This window comes from Mesocricetus auratus, unplaced genomic scaffold (assembly GCF_017639785.1).
Source record: "Mesocricetus auratus isolate SY011 unplaced genomic scaffold, BCM_Maur_2.0 Super-Scaffold_100018, whole genome shotgun sequence".
Lineage (NCBI taxonomy): Eukaryota > Metazoa > Chordata > Mammalia > Rodentia > Cricetidae > Mesocricetus > Mesocricetus auratus.
Window position 1 is genome coordinate 49,767,169 of NW_024429199.1, and position 26,665 is coordinate 49,793,833.

Here is a 26,665-nt window from a genome sequence, read left to right on the forward strand (position 1 = left end):
GTACGTCATCAGCGAGCGCCACGGGCCGAACCGGAAGCGATGGAGGTAGGATGGCCGCCGCCTGCATTGAGGTCCCGCGCCCTGGGATCCTGACCCAGTCTCTGTCCCGGGACCCCTGCAGGGCGGGACCGGGCCACTTGTAGTGGACAATGCCCTTGTGGCAGGCCCGAAGCGGGATGATAAGCTGCAGGGAAAGCCAGTTTACACAGCGGCGTGTTTGGTGAGAGGGAGGAAGCGTTGGGGAAACGGAAAAGGGTAAACCACCTCCAGTCGGGAAACCCGTCATTGCTCACACCTACTCGGTGCTCTCGGGCCTGAAGTTGTGTTTCAGACACCAGGGACGGAGACGTCCTGTTCTCACACTCCCTGTGAAGAAACGCTGGTTTTGATACCTGCGATATAATGAAGGAGTGCTATAAGGAAAACAGAACAAAACACCGAGCCTCTGTATGTCAACGAGAGTGATTAAAGAAACGATTCAGGTTTTTCAACATTCACTTTAAGACAGACACATAAAACATGCATAGTGTCCAAGCACGGTTTGACACATACAGCTATTGTGGCATCCAGAAAGCATATCTACAGCTTCCTACCTTCGTTCTGTCTGTGCTTAAGATGGGATTTTCCTTTGACTTGGATGTTAACAGTGCCCTCTATGTTTTATATTTTAGATTTTAACGGGAGATCCCGTTACCACATGCCTTTCTCCTTTAGTGCATGACTTGATTTGTAACCTTGGGTTTGAACTCAGAGAAAATTGCGATATCAGTAGCATTGTAACTCAGAATGGTGAAGTACTCTGGAAAGCACTTACAGACCGTGTGAGCTATGCAGAATCAGGTTTGTATTGTCTTTGTGTACCAAGCTTCGGCTAGCACCGTTAACACTAAAAGTGTTTCGACCTGTAAAACCCTCGTTGGCTCTTTTTCTTGGATGATGTTAAAATGTAGTTGTCAGGGGAGAAAAAGAAGCCCGGAAAATATAGAAAAGTCAAGAGATGCTTAGCTAAGACAATTGTGTGTGAGCAGGAGGCAGGCCAGGCATACTGGAATCAGTCTCCGGCCTGGATCAACTAGTCACTAAGTGTACATACGGCGTGGGTATTCTGGATAAAGGACAGGACAGAATGGGGTAGTACCTCTCATCACATTACTGGGAACAGCATCTAATTGACAGTGTGAATCATTTCTAGGATTCGATATTTTTGTAGTTGATCATGAGAAACTAGAGCTACGGCTACACATTCTCTACTAATAGTGAAGCCTTTTACAATTTGTTTCTACTGAGCTGCAAGTACATTTACCATATGTCCAACTATAAGCTGCTTGATTTTATCAGCATCTTGTAATTAAAGCTTTTCTTTGATTTAGACTTTTTTTCAATTTTCTTTTATCACGTGACACAGAGCCGTGGAACTAAAATGTATCTTCTCCTCCTACAAGGGCAGAATCTGGATTACAGGGGAAGTGTGCGGCTGCTGGGTCCTGTGTGTGAGGCCATCCATCTACATATCTTATCTCTGTCCAGGGCACAGTTTGAAATTAAGTATTCACCATGGTTCCAGTGGACAGCCTATCCGGAGGTTTGACATATGCATATCTTTAGAAACAAAAGACTGCAAATTGGAAATTCTCATTACTTGCCAAGTTAAAAGTGTCCTTTTTCCATTTTTGACCACCCAACTTTGAAGAGGTCCTGGGAGCTTCGAGAGAAGTCTAAATACTTTATAAATATGCTCTGAGCCCTGAGTTGAGGGAGCATACCACTTTGAACACTTTTTGGGCTCACCTAGGCAGGCATCTGTCTTAGATAGGTTTCTGTTGCTGTGAAGAGACACCATGACCATGGCAACTCTTATGTAGGAAAACATTTAAATGTGGCTGGCTTACAGTGTCAGAGGTTCAGTCCATTATTGTCATGGCAGGGAGCATGGCCACATCCAAGTAGACATGGTGCTGGAGAGGCAGCTGAGAGTTCTACATCTTGATTCACAAGCGATGGGAAGCAAACTTGCTTGAGTTTCCAAGACCTCAAAGCCTACCTACTAGTGACACGCCTCCTCCAACAAGGCCACACCTAACAGTGTCACTCCCTGCAGACCAAGCATTCAAACACATCAGTCTGGGGGGGGGGGACACGATACTATTCCTACTCACACTACCACAGCATTAGCAGATAAAGTCCGTGTTAGCATCAGGACAGAACTCCCAGGGAGATGACAAGGTTAGGGTATCAGATAGTAGGTGCTTGGTTCCTTTACAGTGAATTGAAAAAAAAAAGGTAGTCATTTGGGTCCTATTGCAAGTCTTGTGTGGTTTGTTTTTTCTTTTCCTCTGTCTCATTTGACATGTTAAAGGACTATAATAAAACAGTACCTATAACATGTCCGATTCTAAAACAGAGTCTAGTAAGGTAAGCTGTCTTATAAAGGAACTAAGCTAAATCATTATGGGAAATAAGTAGGTCAAAATATTCAGTTTCATTATTATGCCAATCATAATAATGAACAAACATTTAAAGATATTGAATATTTTTATTATAGCATTTCAATAGAAACTATTTGCTTATACCATAATTTAAATGTAGTAGTTGAAATACTAAGAGGCTTGAATTCAGTCATAGTAACTTAAAAATAATTTTTGTTTTGAGAATGATTTTTCATTGAATCTGAGTTCAATGTGTGTTTGCTCTGAATAGTTGTTTCTTGAAGTATTTGATGCCTTGGAAAGCCTGCACTCTCCGGCCATCTCCCTCAGTGTGATGAAACTGACTTCCTGTCTGGAACGAGCCTTAGGCGATGTGAGTGAGAATCCTTGGTGTTTGCTAGATTACCCTGATGAACATAAAAACAGATTTCTTGGTTTTTATTATTATCTTCCTGTAAATACAATGATTTTCTTTTTATATAATTAAGAAATCCTGGTACCTGTGAGCTGGGAGCTGTCTCAGTAGATCAAAGTACTTTCTGTGTAAGCATGAGTACCTGAATGTAGATTACAGCACCTACGTATGGCTGCTGCTACACCCCCTGAAGCCCCACACTGGGGTCAGGGAGAGACAGGAGGATCACTGGGACTTTCTGGCCTCCAATCTAGATCCCTGTCTCAAGGGAATAAGATGGAGAGTAATAGAGTAAGACACCCGATGTCTTCCTCTGGCTTTGTGGTGTACAGCCAGCACACACACACACACACACACACACACACACACACACACACACACACACACACCATACACTCACACACCATACACACACACCACACACACACATTACACACCCACACACACCATACACACACCACACACACACCCCATACACACACATACACACACACACCATAGACACACCCCCCCCACACACACACCACACACACACCACACACTCACACACCACACACACACACACATACACCACACACACACCACACACACACACACACATGCGTGTGCACGAAAAGACATCTATGTCTAAGCACTTTCCTTTGTCCATTTGTGCTATGCATCGTAAGTCATGCTCTGTTTTAAAGTATCTCCTCACAATGTAATTATGATTTCCATATGAATTTTAGGTATTTCTACTGATTGGGAAAGACTGCCCCTTTCTTCTGAGAGATCTTCTTGCATCTGCAGAGCTTTCACAAGTCTTTGGACATGCTGAGGTAAGTATGTAAGCAATTCATAAAGCATAGAGCAGCTGGCATGAGCTGCACTTTTGATCTTCCAAAAGCTGCCGTACTCTGGGGAAACATTAACTGTTTCACTGACCTAAGTGTATTCTCTCTTCCTTCTGGGGCTGTCCCACTTCCACAGTCCCCAGCATGTCCCTCCCCAGATTTGACGGTGCCAGAATAACCATACACGTCCAGCCAGAGAGACTGTTAGAAATGTCACTACGGACTATCTGTAGCACTTTGGAATGATAGTGTTACATGTTTGTCCTAAAATACCTATGTTTCTAACAAGTCAGAATCTACACCTTTTGCAGTCATCATTCAGACGTATATTGGTAAAACAAACGTACAACTGGGGAGGAAGCTATAGAGGCCTCTATACTTTTCAGAATATTATAGAGCAAGTTCAGACTAAATGGTGCCACACAGGGAGCTCAGTGAGGCAGACGGCCACTTTTAGCCTCTGGTGATCTCTTGCAGCCACTGACAGATGGTATTTGGTATATAAAATGGGAAGCAGAGGCTCCTGAGGTTACTCCAGAGATGTGACTATTGAGCACTGGTGTTGGGTTGAACCCTCTGAGCTTTCCATCCGCTGGTTCTGAGGCTCAGAAAGCACCTCTCTCCTCTGCTCTGCAGCGGCCCCACATACACCAACACTGCTTTCATTTCCTTCCTGAGGGCCGACTGTCCTCTCTCAGGAGTTTGTCTGGGAGGTGGGGACACAGGACTTGGATGCTGCCTACCTATGGCTGCTGTTCTCATCCTGTTTCTTTTTCTTTTTTTTTTTAACCACACGGGCCCACAAACTCTGGTATGGAATTTGTATCCATCGTTTTCTGTGTGTTCAGAACCTGGGCACCTCTGATGAACAGTGTTAAAGCCATGCATTCTGAGTCAGCTCCTCATCCCAGGACTGCCTTGACGGTCTGGCCTCTGGAACCTCAGCGTCACCTTCTTCACTTGTGTTATTTTCCCTGCACAGTAGGAAATGATAGTGCCTTCCTCAAAGGAGATAAGAAAGTTCTGGAGATAAAGTTGGTGGATCATTCAAAAATGTGCATATCATGTGGTAAATACTCAATACATGTTGGCCAGTGAAATGCCTTATTGGGTCAAGGTACCTGCCAACAAGGCTGGTGACTGTAGTTTAGTCCCCAGCACCCACACAATAGAAGGAGACAATCAGCCCCTACAAGTTGTCCTATGACCTCTGTACTGTCTCGCACTAAATGAAAATGCATAAAATGTAATGTTGGTTTCATTATTGTTACCACTTTATGTTGGCAGAGACCATCTCTCTTAGTTCTAAGGGAGAAGCAAACACTGTAGGATTGCGTTTATTCACTTTACTCGTCAGTAATATGCTGTCTTAATGGATTAGATGGACGTACTGAAAGTCTTCATCGGGTCTCCCTGTGGACTCAACCTGAGAAACGTCTTGTGGCATGGCTTTGCTTCCCCCCAAGACATCCCTCCAAAGTAAGTTGTTGGCTAAGTAGCTTTCTTCCTTAATCTGCTTCAGTATTTGCTGTATCTTGAATCTCTCAGGAGGAAAGGATTAATTGTGAAAGATGGGAGAATTTGAGACTTGAGTGGTGAGGTTGCACGTTAACAACGGAGCAGCTAGAGTGGTGATGGTGTGTTTCGATGCCTTGCACCCCGAGAAGAGCAGAGACAGAAGCCTGGACGGATAGAAAGCCCAGGCATTTCAAAATCTTTTTTTTTTTTTTTTCGGTTTTACGAGACAGGGTTTCTCTGTTTTGGAGGCTGTCGGTCCAGCCTGGCCTCGAACTCACAGAGATCCGCCTGCCTCTGCCTCCCGAGTGCTGGGATTAAAGGCGTGCGCCACCAACGCCCGGGCATTTCAAAATCTTAATGGCATTCCTAGCTGTTGTGCAGCTTAACACCATCTATGGAGAGTTCCAGAATCTGATAGTTTTCTTTCTCAGTTCTTTTATATTCATTTATCCATGCACACATATACTACACCATTTGTGTGGAAATCAAAGGACGATTGTGGGGAATGGTTCTCTCCTTGCAAATGTGGGTCTAGGGATTTAACTGGGCTCATTCAGCTTGGCTGTAGTTTCCTTAACTGTTGAACCATCTCAGTCTTCCTTCTTGCATCATTTTAGCATTTTTTCCTAAGGAAAGTCCTTTTGTATGGATGACTAAGTTCACTTTCTGCTCTCTGATCTTCCCTAGATACTGTTCAACTATGTTGTTGTTGACAGCGGGACTGGGTCAGTTACTGAAGACTTACCTTCACCAAACCAAAGTCCCATTGGCACACCGACCTTTTGTAACCCTTACAAACCTAGAGGATGTGACGGTCTTTCCTGGCAAGTTCTGTGTTCCACACTACCCCTTACTGTGTCTTCATGGAGGTATTTGCACAGTTTTTAAGTAGCATCAGACTTGAATTCTTGGTGAAGTCATTACCTATCATTGCCAAGCAGGCTTTGTAAGTTACTTGAAAACTTCTTAAACGTTACTTCTTCTGGCTGTTCTGGGTGCTGTGGGGGACCCTGAGAGTCACAACTAGAGCTGCCTCTTCCTCAGATGCCTCAGATGCGCTACCATTCAGAACATCCTGGGGCCATTCATCATTCATGGTGTCTGTTTTTCTCCCGCCCCCCGCCCCGTCTGCATCAGTGCTAATGGCCATTTTATCTGCTGCACCAGGAATAGAAAGGCTTGCCCACATCCTTTGAGAACACACCCACTCCTCTTGGTCAACGCACTAAACGAGGCTACCCTGAGCCCCTCTCTCAGTTGCTGCCCAAGTCCCTGAAGAGATTCATTTGCCCATCTTTCCCCTTGGCGAGCTTCCTGAGGTCACTCCACTGTGGCTGCAGGTCGGGGGCTTTTCCTTTTAGGGGTGCTCTACCCCAGGCCACAGTATCTGTCCCAGGGAAGCATTCCTGACTTCTTTCAGTTGGCTGCTGTGTTTGTGTTTATAACGGTACCTGCTCTCTCACAGGCGTTACTTACGAGGTGCTCTCAGCATTAGAGAAGGTGCTGGTGAAATCCACCTTCTTCCTAAAAATCATGTTACCATACTGGGAAGCGGCAGTGACCAAGTTCAAGTTGCACAGGTAACAAGGGTGTCGTGGTGTTGTTGGCTCTTACATGCCAGACCTGTCCCGTGCCCTTTGCTGTTCAAAGCTCAGTTACTGTCCTGGCAGAGAAAGTAGAGGAGAGGCCAACTCAGATTAGGCTCAATACAGAGTATCTTCCTTTAATAACTTAGGCAAGCTGTAACTATTTCATGTGTTCCCTGCCATCCTCTTGGTGCAACTGATGTAACTTTTTTTTTCTTTTTGGTTTTTCGAGACAGGGTTTCTCTGTGTAACACTCCTGGTTGTCCTGGAACTTACTTTGTAGACTGGGCTGACCTTGAACTCACTGAGATCCATTTGCCTCTGCCTCCAAAGTATTTGGATTAAAGGCATACACCACTACCACTCAGCTATATAACTTTTTTTTTTCAGAATAAACTTATTAGTATTTTTTGTGAGTTTCTACTCTAAGAAAAAAATTAAACCTAGCATTAGAGAACCTTGGAGGAAAAGAAAAGGACAAGGGACAAGTATGCTTGGCCATTAGATTCCCTCAAAGACCAACCCTGTGTGAAAGCCAGGCCCAGCATGTCCCTCAGGCAACCTCATTCTCAGATTTACTTTGTCCTTGAGCTGCTCCCCAGAGGCTTGCTGCTCTGGCCATTCTCAGAAGTGACATGCAGCACATATAGATCTTTGATGACATTTTGTTCTGCTGAAACTACTAAAAATACTACTAAAAATATTTCGTCAAGCATTAAAATACCCCAAAAATGGTTTTAAAGGCGCCGGTCTAATTAGAATTGGATCCTGTTACTTTGCCCCTCACATTCGTGAGTCCATCCTTGCTCTCAGGGCCGCACTGGTTGTGTCTGGGCTCCAGTGCAGTTGTTGCTGCACTTGCTGATTTCCTCGGGTCCCACAGGTTTGCTGACTGCACTGTGCTGCTGCTGTCACAGCTAGAAGCCGGACTCAGGAGAGTTTTTGTTGCAGTTAACAAGTGTCCTGATAGACTCCTTACAGCTGAGGTAGACACACTTCTGTTACTCACTGTGACTGTGGATACTGTGTTGGCAATTTAATTTTCTGTGGCTATTTAAAAGCTTTAAGGGCTGGAGATGTAGCTAAGTTGTCTAAGCACTTGCTTAATATGGAAAACAACCTGGGTTCAGTCCCTGACAGCACACACTTACTCACACACACTCACTCACACATACACTTTCACACACTCACACATACACACACACACTCACATACATACTCTCACACACTCACACATTCACATGTACATAGACTCACACACACCACAGTTTATTTGCTGCTAAAGCACACATTTATTTTAATTGTGATTATGTAAGATAATTCTGTTTCCAAATTGTCCTTTAAACTCCATAACGTTATGAAAGCAGTAGCACCTTCTGAGGGCCAGAATTGTTTTTGACTTTGAATGATATTATGTTACCATTTGTTTTAATTATTTCTCTTTTATCTCTTCCCCTTTGTGCAGTCAACAATTCTGTATACCACATTTGATGAAGTAAGTAGTCAAACATGCAAAAAACCTTTAAAAGAAACATCTTTCAAATACAAATTAAAACACAATGGTTAGGGCTGGAGAGACAGCTCAGTGGTTAGGAGCCCTTGTTTGGTTCCCAGCACCTACACGGTGGCTCATACCCATGTGTAGGCATGTACCCGGTGCCCATATGTGCATGCAGGCAAAATACTCATGCATGTAAGATGAATAAATGTAAAACAATTGAATACTACAAATAAGAACCACAGAGATGAACTATAAGTAGCATGCATACAGGAAAAAGTGTTGATAAGCAAAAAGAAGCAGCTTATGCTAGATTTACATGTAGCCCTGGAACCGCACTTCAGTAGATTGACTGCTTGCCTGGCATTCATGAGGCTGTGGCTTAGTCTCCAGCATGGTAGGCATGCCTGTCATCCTACCACGTGTGAGATAGAGGCAGGATTTGAATGCAACCTGTAATATATGAAACTCTGTTTCAAATAAATGAATTTGAATAAAGCTTTCAGGTTAATTTTGAGGCTCACTATTATTAATCTCATTTCTGTAGTTGTCCAAAACAAAAAGTATGAAAATGCAAACAGATTGACACTGTTGGATATATCCACTATTGAGAACAGCTGTCCTTAACCAGTGCAAAACTTTAGAAATATGAATATTCTAATTGTACGTGTACAGATCAAAGTCCATATATGTGTAGGTACATGAGTTTGGTTATGTAGTGTGTGTGTGTCAGTTAAACAGCTTATTGATTAATCTATTTTAGATACTGGCAAAACACTTGAATGATGGTAGCATTAACCAGCTTCCTCGTTTCCTTGGAGACCCTGCCATGGTAAAGTATTGGGTGTCTCCAGTCTCTCCTCTCTCTGTTTATGAGCACGCTGGCATCTAGAGTAGAGTAAACATGATTTGTGGTGTGCTCAGGGGCTGACCTGACATCTGGTCTTGTCACAGACACTCCTCAGGGGTGACTATGCGTGGGCTCTGGGCTTTGTTTATTCCTGTGACTATCTTTCCCTTTGAATGCCTGATGACTTGGCTACCCTCTTTCTAAACACTATTTTTATTTATTGGTTCTATGTATTTCTACTAAAGAAAGGATTATATTTGCTTTGTAAAACTTAGCAACAATCAAATGCCCCTAAGATTCAGTGTTGGATGAAATAGAATTAATGTTTTAACCATCGTTTTATATTTTACGAGGGTACTACAGTGACTGCTCTAGACTATAGTAGATACTTTGTGTCTACTCCATCTCACTGAGAGAAGATCTGGGTTCTACTTCCCATTCCTCATGTGGTGTTGTCACCCCTTCCTGCCCTCAGACGACTAATTTATCTGATACTCTCTCTTTTTTTTTTTCTGCCTTGAGTCCCCTGGACTCTTCCTCTGTTGGCAGCCTACCCACATCCGTGACTTTCTGACGTCTGTCTCTGTTGTCTGGCTTTGGGCTTGTGCTGTGAGAGGAGGGAGCAGCTATCTTTGTTGATGTAGGATGCAGAAGTAGTCCATGGGGGGGCGGGGATGCAGGGGAAGGGGTGGGCCAAGGGACACCCGCTTGGTTGTGCTCATTCAAGCAAGAGCAACGACTTAATGCTCTTTAGCAACATTTATTTCCCTTCGACATAGGAGGGTAAGAATGACAAAGATATGAGTGCCTTAGGCAGCAACCCCTTCCAGGCAGCTGCCTCGGTGGTTGGTGCTCAGCTCCGGCAGGCAGGCTGGGGAGCAAGAGGTCCCCACTACGGTTCCAGCTGCAGGACGGGTGAACACCCTCCTTGAGACTCACATTTCCCATCAGTTTGCAAACAAACCAGGGCCGCCTGGAACCCGGCCTCTTGCTCTCCCCTCTGCCACAACACTAACAGGACGCTTCTCTGTTAATTTTTTAAAAGGAATTCTTGTGGGATTTCCTGAACCATCAGGAGGGTCCTCGTATCCGCGATCGTTTAAGCCATGGGGAGATCAACTTACGTGAATTTCCGAAAGAAGCAGCAAGCCAGCTGCTCACATTCTCCCTGGTGCTTCTGCTCAGATTCACTGAGGAAGGCTCCTTGTCAGAGCTGAAGGTACCGCAGGGAGGAGGGCGGCTGGCAGAACTTGCCACCACTAGCAGTGGAAGAACATGTCTGATTTTTCAAATGTGATTACCTATTGATCATTTTTCATTTTAATTTGAATTACAGCATTACTCCATCAGAATAGCTGTAAATTAACAACATACATGAATGCATTCTCTGAAAATCATAGTTCTGAATCTGAAATAATTTGTTCTCTCTTAAATATGTCTTTGTCTTTGTTCTTAATAATAGCAGTGTTGATGGTAAAAATCAAAGAACAGTTATAAAAAATGATTAGTCAAATGGAGAGAACTCCTACAAGTATGTCAAATTGATGGAACGCGGGGTATTTGCATTTCTGAAATTAATGATTTTGTTATTTTAAAGTAAATAATTTCAGTTACAACATTGTAGGTGGTATTTTTGTTTTCAGACTATATATGACAATTATTTTTAAACTGTTTAAAAGTCCAAGCGAGATTGAAAATTTATTAGCTGGATGTCCTTGCTTCTCTGTTCTTTCCGTGAGTATCTCCAAGTAGGCTCATAGGGAGAAATGCTTTGTCTTTAAGCGTGCTTTTCACTAGTGTGTTTTTGGACCTCTGTTGTGCCTCCTCTTTTGTTAGCTGTCTATCATTCCATTGCACCAGTAGACCATCATTCATGTAAATGGTCTCCATTGATATGAGAGCTGCCCCTTGACTGATGGGACTTTGGCTGTAGTGGTGACCTGAAGGACCCTGTTCGTTTGGGTGCCTATGCTAGTAAGTTTGCAGAAGGAAAGCCTGTGGCCAACAGCAGCGAGGACTGGTTTTTCTCCTCACCGATGCTGCCGTTCCTGCGTGGTCTCTGCTCACTTGTGTCTTCCCACGCTGTCAACCTCGCTGCTGTTTCCAGTGACACACCACCTGTTTCTTGCTGTAGCCTCTGCCTCTGATGTCATTCCAGAAATTATAAACATAACCATAGTTTCCCCAGTGTCTTTTATCTTTTCCTCCAAGTAAAATTTTGTTCCTCTTGGGAGTGAGGTAGAGAATCGAGTTTTCCGTGTTTACTTGATGAAGCTGCTAGCAACTTTTCTGAACACCGTGTAGAGAATTGACATCTTTATTCAGGGTGCATCGGCTCCAGCCCTGGACTCTGTTGCTGGAAGCTCTGCTCTCTGCTGAATCTCCATGACATAGTTTAGTGCTTTCCAGACACTAAAAACAACTCCCATTGCTGTCTCCTCAGAACTGTCTTGTCTGTTCACTGTTCATATTCCATGTGAGCTGTGTCATTAAAGTAAACACAGACCCCAAAAAACAACCTGAAGAGAATAAGCTAGTGGAGCCACATGGGGAGACTGACATCTTTTACTGTATTGAGCACTACTCAGAAACTGAGCATGTAGCTCAGTTGGCAGAGTGCTTGCCTAGCATACATGAAGACCTGGGTTTGATATGGTAATCCCAGCCCTCACTCAGAAGATAAAGACAGAAGGATCAGAAGGTCATCCTCAGCTCCATGGGGTCTGAGCCCAGCCTGGGATGCATAAGACCCTGTCTCAAAGAAACAGGTCATCAATAACAAGTATGTCCTGACCTCAGGACGCCACCCTCCCATCTCCAAAGGCAGCTCCTGAGGCTTGCAGACCCCAGCCTCCTTCCCTGTGTTCACAGTCTGTCCTCAGTCTTGTGTCCTGAAATACATCTGCATCGGTTCCTCAGTGTTCTCCCATCACCACCGCTTGGCCCAGTCACCTTCACTTCCTGGAGGGGCACTTGTTCTGGCAGCCTCCCTCTTCCCTTTTCTCAACACAAACACTGTAGAGGCTGTCTGTTCGTTCATGTCCTCGAGCAGAAGGGGGTGCTCTCTGCTGGCCTGAGGGCCTTCAGTGTCCCCTGGTGCCTATCCCAGCACTCATCCCCTTCACACAAGCCTCTGCCTTGCTGGGAGGGTGCTGCCCACGCTGTCCGTCCGTCAGTCCGTCCATGCCTGTGGCTCAGGCCAGCAGTTGTCAGGGGATGGGGAGTCGGCACATGTCCCCGGCACTCTCTGGTCTTGTGTCGTTTCAGTCATCTGCTCTGTGGTTGAGAATGGGACAGCCTCTGCTTCTGACCTCCACCAGCTCCGGCCCCCTCACTTTACACGGCTGATGTGGGTTTTCAGTTACGCATTTGTAACAGCTGTTGGGATATACTACATTATCTTTGTTTTTTTAGTATTTATATGTTTAGCAATTAACTGTTTGTGTTCATACAATTATCTTCTGATTGTATTGATTTTCAGTCCTTAACATTTTTCCTTTTGTTTTGGTATCTTTTTCTCCTTGTATGTTTTTTTTAGTTTTGCTATGCTATGGACTGCACAGATGTGATCTTTGTAAATTATGGTGGCTCTTAGCTCCCTTTTCTACCAGGTCCATCCCCCTGTAGTATAGAGTTTTATCATGCTCCTCCAGATGAGTAGGATTGTTTTGAGAAGATCGTGAAAGATTAGGACTCTAAGTGACTGTGGTTCAGAAGACGATACCACGCCCAGTGTGAAACTCTAGTGACTAACATCAGTGTTCTTACACTAGGAGGAAGCACAAATACAGTCGCTGGTGAGTCTAGCTGAAGGCTACAGATCCCGTTGCCACCCAGCCTTCCAGCTTCAAAAACAGGTATGCCAAGTGCAGAGTGTTTGGGAGAGGGGACACGTGTGGCACTGCTCTTCCTTCAGAGACATCAGAGGGGTCCCAGGACTTTGTCCTGACAGGCTTCTGACCAGTTGGCCACTTGCTGTTCGGGGCTTGTAGCTCAAGTTCTGTGTCTCAGAGTTGCAGGTGTTTTCAGTCTCAGGGATGACGGGTGCAGCATTTAACACAGAGCCTAGATAGCTGCTGTTACTGGACTCAGCCCAGAGGGAGAAGCAAGTGTTATCAAGTGAGGAATGTCATTTTTTTTCTTCTACCATATAAGACAATTTTCTGTCAACTTATAATTTTAAAAACAAACTTCCAAGCATTTCTACCAGGTAGTTCCAATTTGGGGATTATTTCAAATGCTTTATACTTAAAAAAAAAAATACTTTCTGTAGGATGTATGATTGCAAGTGGTCTCGGAGGCCAGAGGTTTCTGATTCACTAGAGCTGGAGTTATAAGCAATAGTAAGCCACACAGCAGGTGTTGGGAACTGAACTCAGGTCCTTTGCAGCCGTACATGCTGCTAACCACCAAGCCATCTCCCCAGCCCTCAGACGTTTTATGTTGTGTCTGGCAGGAGGCAGGAACCCCCATGGATGTCACACTCAGAATGGCTCTTGCACAGACCTGGCAAGAGAGCACAGTCTCACGGGGCTGCTGTAAACCTGTATATGAGTGTAGGGGAAGACCCAGTGACCAGTGCTGCCTTAGGACAAGCACATACACTGTGAGACATTCCTGGGGACATGGGAACAACACCATTCTCCCAGGGCACCAACAAACAGACCAAAGAGACCATCCCACCCAAGTCTGCTTAGTAAGACAGGGAGTTTGGGGGAGTGACTTACAGGTGCCTAGATGCCTCAGGCAGCTGAGGCTGTGATGTCCATCCCAGCAGAGGTGACAACTCACAAAGACCGCCCTAGGGCTCTACACAGAGGGTGATCAGCTGGGCTGAGAGCATCTTCTTCCCAGCAGTCGTCCTCTGCTTTTGTAACCACGGGGAGAGGCTTTTGAATCTTGTAAGTTCCATAAGCTTCCTAAATCTTAAGACGCTTCCTCCAAAGGGACATGTCAGTTGGGAGGAGACAGCTGAAGCGGTATGGGTGAGGACAGGCAAGTCAGCAAATTAGCTCCATCCTATGCCAGTGGGTCGTGGTTTGGGGGCAGCAGCATGGACGGTGTCCCTCATGAGTCTTCTTCCCAAGATACCATTATAAAGGTAGAAGCATCAGAACTTCCCTACAGGGACCAGCGTTTTAAAAAGACAGGGAAGACAGGAGGGAAGGTTCTGGAAGGAAAGGAAGCTTCTGGATGGTAGACTGCCAGGTGACCTGATTGCTGAGTTCCCAGCCTGTGCCCTTGGCTGTCCTCTTCTGCGGCCCCTGGTAGCACCCTGGCTATTTTGGACCCTCACCTATTGTCCACCTACTACTTGGTGACAGCCCCATGTCCTGTGCTCCATAAGGTCATTGCTCTCATTACTGCTGCTGCAGAAGATGATTGCTCCCAGTCAGTGACGTCCACACAGCCGTGACTTAATTTGCCCATACATTGTGGGGCAGGACCTGCTGAAGGATCTGTTGTGTGGTGTCACCCGGGTCCTGGCAAGTTGTTGGCAGTGTTGACATGGCTGCCTCATCTGTGCTGTTACTCTCACTCACCAGACTGCCAAAACTAGTCACAGTGCAGAGGAGGGGACGTAGGCCCCCCCTAAACTGAGGGTGTCATGTGTGTGAACATGCTCATCATCACCCCAACAGCAAGGACCAGCAGCAGTCTTAACAGTCCATGAACATGTGAAACGCTTGAGCTCACCGTTGCTTTTCAGATTTGCAATCTGTAACAGTTTTACAGATATTTTCTAGAAAGTGATTCAATATCCATGACAGTCGAAAACACGCTTTCTCGGATATAGTAAAACCTGAAGCCTCCCATTATTTCCTCCCAGGTGCTGAGCTGTGAGGAAAGCCTCAGGATGTGGGATGTGTTGCCTACGCCGGAAGAGCCGCATCAGGAAGCAGCCAGGTGCGTGTCTTCTGCACTGGGGTGTATGTCACCTACATTGTTGCATGTGTCGTCCGGTCGTGTAGACCATGGCTGGCAGTTGCAGTCAGCACCGCAATGGCCACCTCCCGGCAGCTGAGCACAGGCTGGAGGAATCTGTTGGGAAGACAAGACGCCCTTCAGTAAGGGCTCGGCAGACATGGAAAAGGTCTGGGCTTAGGAAGAAAGGGAGGAACTCAGATCTGGGACTGCAGCATAAAGCAGACACACTTGTAGTAGCTCTGGGCCAAGCCACAGGTCACTTTGCTTTCAGCTTCTCATGCCATTCTTGTATCCTGTCATGATGCCTATTTTCATTTGTGTTGGGGAAACAGAATTTTAGGTCAAGTTCACTGAGCATTAAACATCATTTATATCATCAGTAATGTGGGGATTTTAATTATTGAAATATGCACCTAAAATGCTGTATGTTCTTCAGATTGGAAGGCAATTCTGAAGCATATGCCTGCAACTCTTTAATTAGCAAGATTCTGTGTGAGTTCTGCCACCATATGCCTGGGAGTACCTGTGCCGTAGATGGCCTGGATGGTCTTCCCCCGGAGAAGTGAGTACTGAAGAAACATACCTGGTAAATTTGTGATGCAGACTCAGTGTTTCCATTCTAAGCATTAGCAGTTTGGTATGTTGTCCCCAAAGAGGTCATCAAGTGAGGTTAGGTGATCTCCGTGCAAGTACCATGCTTCTGGTGAAGTTACCCGTGTGTACTCTGTTCACTGCGGTTCCATTTTTACCTGCCTGTCACTTGCCGAGGTCCCGCCTGCACCAGCAGACCCCAAACCAATTCCCATTCAGAGAAAGAGCTGATGGTGGCACCCCCTGGTGTTGTGTGTCCCCTGAATGTTACCTCTCACCTGCAGGTGGCCCCGGCTGCTCAAGGAGCTCTGCAGCGCACGCATCCCCACCTTGTTCTGCCCCAGACTTGTTCTGGAAGTTCTGGTTGTGCTCCGGGGCATCAGCTCCCAGTGCCAGTGTGTATGTGACCAGGTCACTGCCTCTTTGCAGCTGAGACACCGGCAGTGGGTGGAGCGCAAGCTGCGCTCCAGGCAGCGGCAGAACTATCTGCGCATGCTCAACAGGTAGGCCGCTCCCCTCTTACTCAAGCGTGGGTGGGGGCTGATCCTTCCAGAGAACAATTGCAGTGCACACTGCTTTGCAGAAACTTTAAATTTAGCCCGTGGGAGTGGGTCCCACCACCCAAAATGACTCTCTGGATTTAAGCCCCAGAGCACAGTTTCTTAGATTTGCCAGCACTACGATTCTTCACATTTCCTTAAGAAATAGCTGCTTTGGACACATTTCTAGAACTTTGGGTTGAGTGGTGTGGTGTTTCATAGGCCTCTCAGAGCACTTGCTTGTCCATTGCCTTCCAGAAGTTTCTCAGTGTGCACTCAGGTAGTTTATAGGGGAGTGCTATGACATCACTTCCCTCTCAAAACGGGGTGAAGAGTTTTTCAGCATTCTGCTGGTCTCACGGACAAAATGAGGTCGGGCTTTAACAGGAATTTCTGGAATCTGGCAAAGTTAAAGCACACTCTCTGCTCTTGGTGCTGGTGGTCACAGAGCGTGGCGCCTGACAGCAGCCTTTAGTGATGGCTGGCCTGTGAGTGCTCTTGGAGGCAGCTGGGACCGAGCCAGACTCAAAGTGGTGGCTGCTGCCCCAGATGGAAGCACTTTGTGACCAGACTGTGAAGGGCAGGGAGGGGCTGGGCTGTAAGCTCCTGTGGACTTGGAAGGTAGGGATTGGGGCAGGGCAGAGCAGGCAGGTAAAGCCTGGAAAACTGTCTTCCCAGATAGTTGGATTTAGAGTTACTTTAAAAAAGGTGTTGGCAAAACCAACTACATGCTTTCTGTTTTGTTTGACTTTTTTTCCTTTGTCATTCTGTTTTGGTTGTTGTTTTGATTTTCATTTTGTTTTGTGTATGTATTGTGTTGTGATTTTGAGAGAGAGAGAGAGAGAGAGAGAGAGAGAGAGAGAGAGAGAGAGAGAGCGCACTTACAAACGTGAAGTTGGATGTGTAGGAAGATCCGGGAGGGATTGGAAAAGCAGGAAGAACGTGATCCAAACGCATTGTATGAGATGTTTGTAACTGAGAAGGTGCTGATTAGGTGAAGTGCTGCTCTCCTTGTGAAGATGGAAATGGCTCTGTCACAGTCTTCTTTGCTTTCTCCTGTTTCAGTCTTAGACTCCTGTCTCCTATGCTTCACCTGACTTTGTTGCTCCTTGCACTGGAAGTGATCAGTGTGCATGCTGTCCAGGGTAAAAATTCTCAGGAACGCCAGCAGTACCTGAGGTAAGGCTCGCCTGCCTGCTCGGAAGAAAGGAGACGTTCCTTTGGTGACGTTCTAACCCCCACAGGTTCCCCTGCCCATCTTCGCTATATAATGTGATGCTAACTTTCTGGACACAGCTGACAGTTTCAGACTTAGGACTTCCACCCTCACATCCAAGTGACTCACACGCTTCAGTTGTACACTGGTGGGTGGTCTGCGCCGTCTCTGCGTCCTGTGTGGTACTAGGTGTCATCCATGGCAGCTGGCCATATGCTAGTAGCAGTTTCCCAGGGACATCACCAAATGTCCTGAGGAATAAAACTGCGAAGAGCCACTCCCTAGACCACGGCTTTGTGGGCTTCATTGTGCCATTCATTTAACATACGTTTATGAAAATTACAAATACAAATACTTATGGGAAAGTCTACACTACTCAGAAAACTGAGGGGAAATCTGAAAGCTTAAAAATGTTTACCTTAAGCAGCTGGAACTTGCTGCCATTAAGAAAAACTGTTTTCAGTGGACACAGTTGTTTGGTAGCAGTGGTGTTTCCTCTTCAGAGTTACATGGCAGCACAAAGGCAAGAAAGCCCAGGCGTGCCACATTGGCACCCAGAGGGAATTGTGGGCAGGACCTTCTCTCGTGTGTCTGTCATGTCTCAGTCTGAGTCAGGTGACCCTGAAGTCTTTGGAATTCTGTCCTGTCACTTAGGAACATTGTGTCAGGATCCAAGAGTGTGAAAAGTATCTTGAGTCTTGTAAAACTCATCCTGATGTTGACAGCATTGATCTCGGAACTTTTGTTTTCTCTATAACAGTTTCCCTTACCTTCATTTTGCATGTATTTCTTCTTGAGTACACACACAATTAAGTAATTTTTAGGAATATCTCCAAGAGAAGACAAGACATGTACACTAATACATTCTGTAATAGAACAAGACAAACTAAAATTCCTCCCTGTCTTCTTTTGTTTGTTTGTTTTTTGTTTTTCAAGACAGGGTTTCTCTGTATTGTTTTGGAGGCTGTCCTGGAACTAGCTCTGTAGACCAGGCTGGCCTCAAACTCACAGAGATCTGCCTGCCTCTGCCTCCCAAGTGCTGGGATTAAAGGCGTGTGCCTCCAACGCCTGCTCTAAAATTCCTCCCTGTCTTTTTAACAGGTTCTTAAAATGGATCCTACAATACACTGAGAACCTAGTGGCCTATACTAACCAGGAGAAGAACAAATGGAATGAAACCATCAAGCTGACACATGCAGTTTTGTTGAGAATTTGGACTTTCAGTGAGAAGAAACAAATGTTAATGCATTTAGCCAAAAACGCCACAAGTCAAGCTGACACAAGTTGACAAAGAAAACACAAGTCAGGCTCCTTTGGGCTATGAGAGAAGACTCAAACAGATGCAACAGCAAGTGAGTTGGGTAGCATCTAGAGGTGGGATGGAGTCTGTGTTATTCTGACCATGTAGCAGGGATGCTGGTGGTCCTAGGGGGTAAGGGAGTTGTTCTATGGGAGGAACAAATAATTGAACACCGAGGAGAGACAGAGGACCAAGACATGGAGAGAGGGAAAGCATGGAAAAGGAATATGAGGGACCCACTGTGGTGTGTGTTTTAATAGGGCCCGCAGGTCCTCCCCTTTCCCTTGCTGGTTCTGTTTAGAGTCCTGCCCCTGCCTGCTGTCTCTGCTCACAGCGTCTTCTGGGAACAAGAAGACGCCATCCTAGGAAGCCTCCTTTTGCTTTCCCTGTCTACTGGTGCCCCTTTAATTCTCCTTCAGGGCTCAAGCTGTACTTCTATGAAGCTTTCTCATTTGGTGTCATTGTGACCCCCTAGGCTAGTCTTGATGCCTGCAGCGGATTTGGGTTTTCATGTCCTCATGTGCTCATTGGAGGATGTGGTCACTTCGCATGTCTTGTCAATCATGTGTTCATCCTTAGAAGCTGTCCTTCTAGCTGTGGTCTAGCCATGCAAACAGTGGGTGTGAGGGATAGGCCCAGCTTGATGTGCGGGCTGGGTACAGTTGTCCCCGCAGGCAGGATGGTGTTCATCTGTGTGCATTTTGTGGGTAAGTAACGAGCAGGGGCAGCCTGAGAAGGCGGAGCTCACAAAGCTGGGTGATGAACCACAGGGCCCCAGGGAGCATTTGGCAGAGAACACATTTCTAGATGCGAAGGCTGAGTGTAGGAGGCTCTGGAAAGCTGGAGGAGAAGAGACCATTCAATCCCAAGAGTTCCCTGAAAAGCCACTCATTTTTGGGGGGATCCAGGAAGATAGTACTCCTCCTTGGTTGGTAGTGGCAAAATCTGGGGAGGCTGCATTGTCTGCATGTGTAATAATGCACTTAGCTATACCAATCTCAGTGGGGTCATGTTTTCTCATACCCACCTTCCAAACCGTGGCCAGGTATGTCCTGCAGCCAGCCAAGGGAAAATTTTCTGTGACGCTCGCTGAACTATAGAGGCGACGTTGGGGGTACTCTGTGGCAGCCTCACATTCTCCTGATTCCTTTGTAGTTTTAAACCCCACCACCATACACAAGTGAACTTCTGGATGAAAGAGTAAAAATGCCAAGTTGCTGTTCATCAGTGGGCTTTGATCCCCACCCACCCGCCTCTTGGATTTAACACCTTATTTAAAGGAACAATGTCTACATGGTGCCATGTCTCCAGGGAGTCATACAGAGGACACATGGCCCACAGACATGAAGATGAATTCTACATCTCTTCAAGGACATCTTGTTCCCATGCATGATGACTTGTTATTGTGTGTCACATCAGGGCACAGGATCCTGCACCTCGCATTGCATCACTTCAAGGACATGGAGTCCATGTACATGAAGATGCGTCCTGAATCACATCAGACACATGCAGTTCATGCACATGCCTTTCCCCAGCCCATTTCTCCTAGAGATGCGTCTACCCTCTGTGCGGTGCCATTTGTTGCATAGCAGCAAGAGGCGTTTTGCTGGCTGAATTGCTGTGGTGTGGAAGTTGATAACTGTTCCAAAAGGGCAAGGCCAGAGTCCTTTACTGTGAGATATCTGTCTTTTGAAATTGACTAAAAAGAGATTTGATGCCAGCCGGGCGTTGGTGGCGCATGCCTTTAATCCCAGCACTCGGGAGGCAGAGGCAGGCGGATCTCTGTGAGTTCGAGACCAGCCTGGACTACCAAGCGAGTTCCAGGACAGCCTCCAAAGCCACAGAGAAACCCTGTCTCGAAAAACCAAAAAAAAAAAAAAAAAAAAAAAAAAAGAGATTTGATGCCTGAACCTTACAAATATCTTTTTTCCATGGACCCTCGCCAAACTTTAGCAAATACTGGTAGTTCTTGCCTGCCAACCCACTTTGTTAATTAAATGATGATTTTTTTTCTTTAACCATGAGTTCCATGTTGATTTTCATTTTCCTAAAGAAGGGTATCAGTTAGGTATGGTGATACATGCCTATAATTCCAGCACTTGGGAGGCAGAGGCGTGAGGATCAAAAGATTGGGACCAGACTGGTCTGTGTAAGGAGACACCCTGTCTTAAAAAAAACAAGATAAAATAAAAGTGTGTGCGTGTGTGTGTGTGTGTGTGTGTGCTGTCAGAATTGTCAACTGCATGTTTCTACACAAGAATGAGGCCAGGTGATAAAAGTTGAGAGACTTGCTTTCTCCCACATGTTACCAGAAGACAAAGTATCTGAATAACTCTTGGTTGAAGGTGCTACCTATCTGGTTCAAGTCAGTTGCCACGTGTGCCTATAAACAAGGTCTGCCCTGGTCACTCAGGGCTGGCCAGTTCTTAGCTCTACAAAAGAGATAGCAAACAGAAGACCAATAGGAGAAATACACACAGTTTTAGATTCTAAAAGAATTATGGGGGAGGGGGGATGAATGACTTTTTCAGCATGTAGTCCTGGGCACTGCCCCTCATAACTTCCAGCAGGATGAGCCTGTCTGGGTGGACACCACTCCAAAACCTCTCTCTAGGTTGGCCAGAAGCTAGAGACAGTACTGGGAGAGATGAACTGTAAGTTCTAGGCTGGTGTTCTGAGAGCACAAAGAACCAGAGTCAGGGTCCACGCCGTGGAGACTGGTGGGACATGTTAGGACGAGATGGCATGGAGGCGTGCTGAGTCAAGGGCTGACAGCCCTGCCTGAGGCCTGGTTAGATCCTGGGTCCTTGACTCCTCAGCTGTCCTGTGTGTGGATCTCTGCCAGTGGCCTCCAGAAGAGACCAGCCATCTCAAGAACCACCCTAGAAACGGAAACAGAAACACAGAGGTCATCCAGAAGAAAGGTTGGCAATGCAGACCCCAGGCTGGAGAAGTGGGCACGCTCAGATGAAGATCCTGGCTCCTCCATATCTTACCAGGCTGGAGGGCCGACTCCCCAACTCCTGACGAGGTGACCTCATCATCTGCACAGTGCTGATGCTGACATTGCCATTGTGTACATCCTTTGACTGGCACCAGGAAAGGGGAAGCCATGCCGATGGCTTTTATTGTCCCTCAAGGAGGGTGATGGGAAGGGATTTGGATTCTCTCTTTCACACGAGACTGTGTCTGTGTCATGCATGGGATGGTATGTGTGGGTGTGTCTCTACTGTATGAGTCTGAAATTCCAGCTGTTGGTGAACCAATGGGAAGAGAGCAGCCACTTCCAGGTCCTCACCCGAAGTCCCAGCTGAGAGTCGCGTTTGGTTCCACAAGAAGTGTCTTTTACCTGTGGATCTGAACCCTGGCACAGGTACGCATCCAACCAGGGCGTCAGTGGAAACACGGCACTCTCGCTGAGGGCTGCGTTTCCAACTAGGATGCTGTTGGTGGGGGTCTCCTCCTAGTTTTGCCTCTTGAGGGATCTGGGGGAAGAAACCATGTTAAGGCGAGGTACCCTTAGAGCCCAGTGAGGCCAGATTCCATCACAGAATCCCCCCAGGTCCAGTTCCTGACTGTGCTTTCCCTAACCAGACACAGGGTGGCACTCTTCATTAAGCAATTCGGCAGCTGTGCGGGAAGACGTCCTCTGTGAACTCTTGTGACTCTGGGAGAATGAATTCTTTCCTCTTCCTCTGGCTGCAGTGAGGTAAATCTGAGGTGACAGGAGAGGGAAGTGACTGCTGCCCCCCCCCTCGGGCCACCGGGACTGTGGAGCGCTATGCTCACCTGAAGGCCCGGCCTTCCAGTCATTCAATTCTGTATTGATGAAAGATGGGAACAACCGCAGTCCAAACTCTCTTCCCATCTCCATGGCGAAAGATTGGGGTCGTGTTGTGTGAATTAATCCCTTGGGGAAGACATCATCGTGACCAGTGGTGGTGACAGGGAGACCGAGGGAGGTACCAAGGTCACCATTAACCAACCACCAATCACAGTCCTGCTGGTGGGGGAGGGGAGCCCTTTGTCTAAGGGAACTGGATGGAGCTTTGCAGCGGGGGTGGGGTGGGGGGTTGGGGGGCAGTGGGCTGCGCAGACTTGCAGTGGGAACGGGCTTCTAACGACTCGCCTCCCCAGCTGCAGTCTGAGTTCACACCTTGACGTCACAGTCAATCTGCCAACACTGCTGCCAAGGCATGGGGCCCATTTGGGATTGGCTCTTAGGGACTGACAAAGAAAATTCTTGACATTTGGGTAGAAGGGAGTGTCTGTGGTTTGGTTTATAGCCCCACTAAGTAATTTTGATGAAACCAAATCACTGTGCTACCTTCCCCCAAGTCCGGGCTTTAGAGGGCCAGGAACCGGTTTTCCTGTGGGGCTGTGTCATCTGGATTGTAGAGTGTCTGTGTGAATTAACCGGGAGTGTTTTAAGACACATCTTTGATTGTAACTTAAGTTCTCCAAATAAGACTCTGTAAAGATACAGGAGTCCCTTTGACACATCAGCTAGTTGACTGAAAATGAAATATGCTAACTTCAAAAAAGTCAGTCATACATCTAAATCCTGCGCCAGCAATTATAGTTTGTGGAGCCTATCTATAAATATTAAATACACCTTTACAGAAAGCTTACATATTTTCAAACCCCTTTGCAATCCTTAATTGCTCAGGTCTTTGAATACCCCCAAGACAATGTGATTAGTTCCATTTAAGAGGATGGAAACGCAGTCCAGAAACCCTGGAACTCCTTGTCCTGCAAAGACGACATGGGAAATGCTGGTGTCCCTGGCTGGCATGCCCACCTCGTCGTTGTGGAGATCTGTGGGCCCTGCAGTAGTCCCTCTCCCCTCCTCTTAGTGATCACTCTCTGACTGGCTCGCTGACAGTCCCTCCGAATCCCAGAAATGACACCTGTAATCTCAAAAGCGACGGTCCAGCAGCTTGGCAGGGAGGCAGAATTGACCCATCTCCTAGAAGCAAAATTCAGACTCAGTAGGAAAGAGGCCCGGTCCACAGGCTCAGCGTGCGGGGGCTGCCAAACTAAAGCTAGTCCCTGAGCTGTGGGGTCCAAGAAGCCCCAGCCAGAGCAGAGGTGGGTCTGCGGGTGATGTGGGGTCAGTGGGCACAGAAGCGTCCCTCTGCCTCAGTTTTACTTAGGAAGCCTGAGAAAGTAGCTTAGGACCTTGCTCATACCTCAGCATTGTAACGTTCTCCTGGTACTCCTGGGCTCTAACTGAACTGACTTAGAGTGAGCTGCCCCCCCCACTTGAAGCATACTCTTTCACATGGTGGCATGCTAACCCATTCTCAGGAGCCGTGCCGTTGTCCGTCTTCCTGAGGTCAAATCTGCACCTGGCAGGGTTACAGTTCTGCCTATTTTGTTTGGGTTTTTTTTTGGTGTTGTTGTTGTTTTTCCTCTATTACCTGTAAATGCTACTGGTGACTCTTTGGTTGGACCCGTCCTGTCCATGTCCAGGATGAGGTTTGGGCCTAAGTTAATGGCCAAAGGGCACTGCCCAGTCAACGCATGAAAACATCGCTTTGTATTTACATATTGATCTTCAGCTGCCGAGTAAGCTGTGTCAGCATGAGAACAGGAGGTGTGAAGCCACACCTTAGGGGTCCTCCATGAGGTGTGATACTCACAGGCTGACAAATGGTGGGAATATTGCCCTCCTTAAGTGCAGGCCATGTCCAGATGGTGCTAAATACCCGTTGTTGCACCCCACATCCCTCCACCCAGCTCTGCTGCCCTGCCGCTCCCTTTAAGTCCTGTGCCCGAGCCCCCCCCCCCAACTCCCAACCTCCCCTCCGTCCCTGCCCCCGCCAGTGCTTTCCATGTGAACTATCTCTAAGACTCGGGGCCTGAAATGTCGAGACCATTAGGGAATCAGTGCTTATCGTGTCTGTGACTTTCACACATCTCACTCCCAGATAGCTCGTCCACCCCAGCCCTGTGCCATCACGCCAAAGTTTGTTTGCTTGTTTGTGTGTTTGTTTTGGCAAAGGACCCCCAGGTTTGAACTAGCTGCCAGGAAGAGCTACCCGCAGGCCCAGGCCCATCCTCCCGTGCCAGGACTGTGCAGGCTGGACTTGCTGAGTCTGCAACCACAGTGTCTGTGCTTTTATCTCTGCCTCCACCGCTTCCGCTACTCCGTTTTGGAACGTACGGGATAACATGCTCAGGTCCCCTAAGGATGTAGAGGAAGGAACCATTTCCATATCCATTTGACTCAAGTTACCATAGTCAGCTGCTGGCTGAGCAAACTGACCTCCGATGAGTCACAACCTAGCTCACAGAAGGTCACGGCGGTTCAGTCCAGCTCTGTAAGCCCAGCAGAGAAAGTTGATGTCTGTGCCGAAGATGCCAGTGGAAGCAAAAGAGGTGAGGCGAGTTGCTTGGTCCCCCAAAACTTCCAGTTCTATGTTTCAGCTCCATCCAGGAGACCACAGTGACGCCGTGAGGCCCCCGCAAACATGGCTGGCCAACAGACAAGGCATGCCCTCTTAGGCAGCTTGCAAGAGTAGGCAGGGTACACGAGTGACTAAACGGGACCCTGGAGGGCTGCTAGGCTCCCAAATCCAGGGTGCTTCCCGCCCAGCGGAGAGTGACCCCCAGAATGAAGCTGTAGGGCCATCAGCTGCCGGTCACAGGCCACACGAGGGACACGGGCAGGCGGCAGCAGTGTCACTGTGACTGGGGTGACAGAAACAGGGTTACCTGTGAGCCACCTCTGTGATCCAGTCATACCACGTCCCCCTGCGTGTTACTGGCCCTGACATGTTACCGGAATGGATCATCACAGTCACTGAAGGACAGAGGAACAGGTGTCGGAATCAGACTGTAGTCAATGGGGTAAGGACCTGGATCACACCCAGGGACATTATCAGATCACCAGGTCAGCACAGAAACTCCATCTTCCACCAGGCATTACTGCAAGTTTCCATAACCCACAGGGTTTGATTTGTCAGCACTCATCTTTTCCTGTCTGGCTCCTCTGCTGGTTCCAGGAAAACTCTGGGCAGGTTGCAACTGTCTGGGTTGAAACAGCTCTTCCAGGGGGGTGGGGGAGAGGATGCAACAGAGACTAACAGCAGGGGGGAGGGAGATATCTGCTTTGCCACCCTGCAAAAAGCTGCAGATTCCACCTGCCCTGACTAGGCTTGCTTCCAGAGCAAGCAGGCTGAGCTCAGCCACTGCATCTCCATGTGCCTGAAGCTCACTCTGCAAACCATGGAATGCTGCCTAAGTGCAGGCAGCTTCCGGAAGCAAGCACCCGACTTCCTGGTGTCCTGGGGACTGTTGGTAAGGAAACCAGCTTGATGAGTTGCCACAGGAAGCAGCTCAAGGCATGGATCCTAGCAATTTCTTAAGAAGTGGCTTTCATCGTTGTGAGAGGCAAGGTAGAGACAGCAAAGGAGGAAATGGAAAAGTCACTCCATAGCACTTGAAGGTCACCCCCCCCCCCGCAAATATTGCCTAAGGTTGAGGTTATTGTCCACAGCACCAAAATGATTGGTCTGTGAAGTCAAAGGGAGTTGAGTTTGTCTATCTGGAAAATAATATCTGAGGCTTCAAGTTTCACAGAAAGTGTTCAAAGTTTAAAAAAGATAATCTTAACACTCCAAAATGGTAATTTAAATCTACAGTGTTGAATGGGGGTATAATTCACATAGATTAGGAATCAAAGACACCAAACCACGTAATGTACAGTTTGCTTCCCACTATACCCTCCACAGTCCTCAGGGTAAGAAATTATTTCTTACAGATTTCTAGGACCTTTATGATGTGAACTGTGACTAATTTCCCAATGCGCATATAAACAGCTTATTTCTACTCACATTTGCCCTCTCTAGTTCTTACACAAACGGTAGCGTATTGTACAAACACCACACCGCAGTGTTTTGATGAACAGTGTGCATGGGGAGACTCCCGTATTAGTTCACAGAGAACATCTACATTGGT

The 26,665-nt window shown here is 47.0% G+C and overlaps 1 protein-coding gene and 1 long non-coding RNA gene across 7 annotated transcripts; one reads left to right on the forward strand and one right to left on the reverse strand.

The window, feature by feature from the left end:
• Window positions 1-8: 8 nt before the first annotated feature.
• On the forward strand, window positions 9-20,718 carry Ermard (ER membrane associated RNA degradation). 6 transcript variants are annotated; one of them, XM_040728186.1, is made up of 19 exons: window positions 9-45; window positions 672-840; window positions 1,443-1,582; window positions 2,698-2,799; window positions 3,570-3,659; window positions 5,056-5,153; window positions 5,880-6,061; window positions 6,658-6,772; window positions 7,662-7,764; window positions 8,244-8,273; window positions 9,040-9,108; window positions 10,172-10,345; window positions 12,900-12,983; window positions 14,957-15,033; window positions 15,491-15,616; window positions 15,930-16,148; window positions 17,250-17,363; window positions 18,502-18,752; window positions 19,856-20,718. In XM_040728186.1, the coding sequence occupies exons 1-18, from the start codon at window positions 40-42 to the stop codon at window positions 18,686-18,688; spliced, it is 2,085 nt and encodes a 694-aa protein (XP_040584120.1). In that variant the 5' UTR covers window positions 9-39; the 3' UTR covers window positions 18,689-18,752; window positions 19,856-20,718. The 6 variants fall into 6 exon arrangements, with proteins under 6 accessions (XP_040584120.1, XP_040584121.1, XP_040584122.1 ...); XM_040728187.1 differs by having other exon boundaries at window positions 5,880-6,016; XM_040728188.1 differs by lacking the exon at window positions 9-45 and adding an exon at window positions 55-220 and having other exon boundaries at window positions 1,448-1,582.
• Window positions 20,719-21,181: 463 nt separating this feature from the next.
• Window positions 21,182-22,694, reverse strand: LOC121132908. The gene is made up of 3 exons (XR_005869612.1): window positions 22,292-22,694; window positions 21,697-22,185; window positions 21,182-21,582 (listed from the first exon to the last, which is right to left on the reverse strand). It is a non-coding gene; the product is annotated as an uncharacterized LOC121132908 (long non-coding RNA).
• Window positions 22,695-26,665: the final 3,971 nt, after the last annotated feature.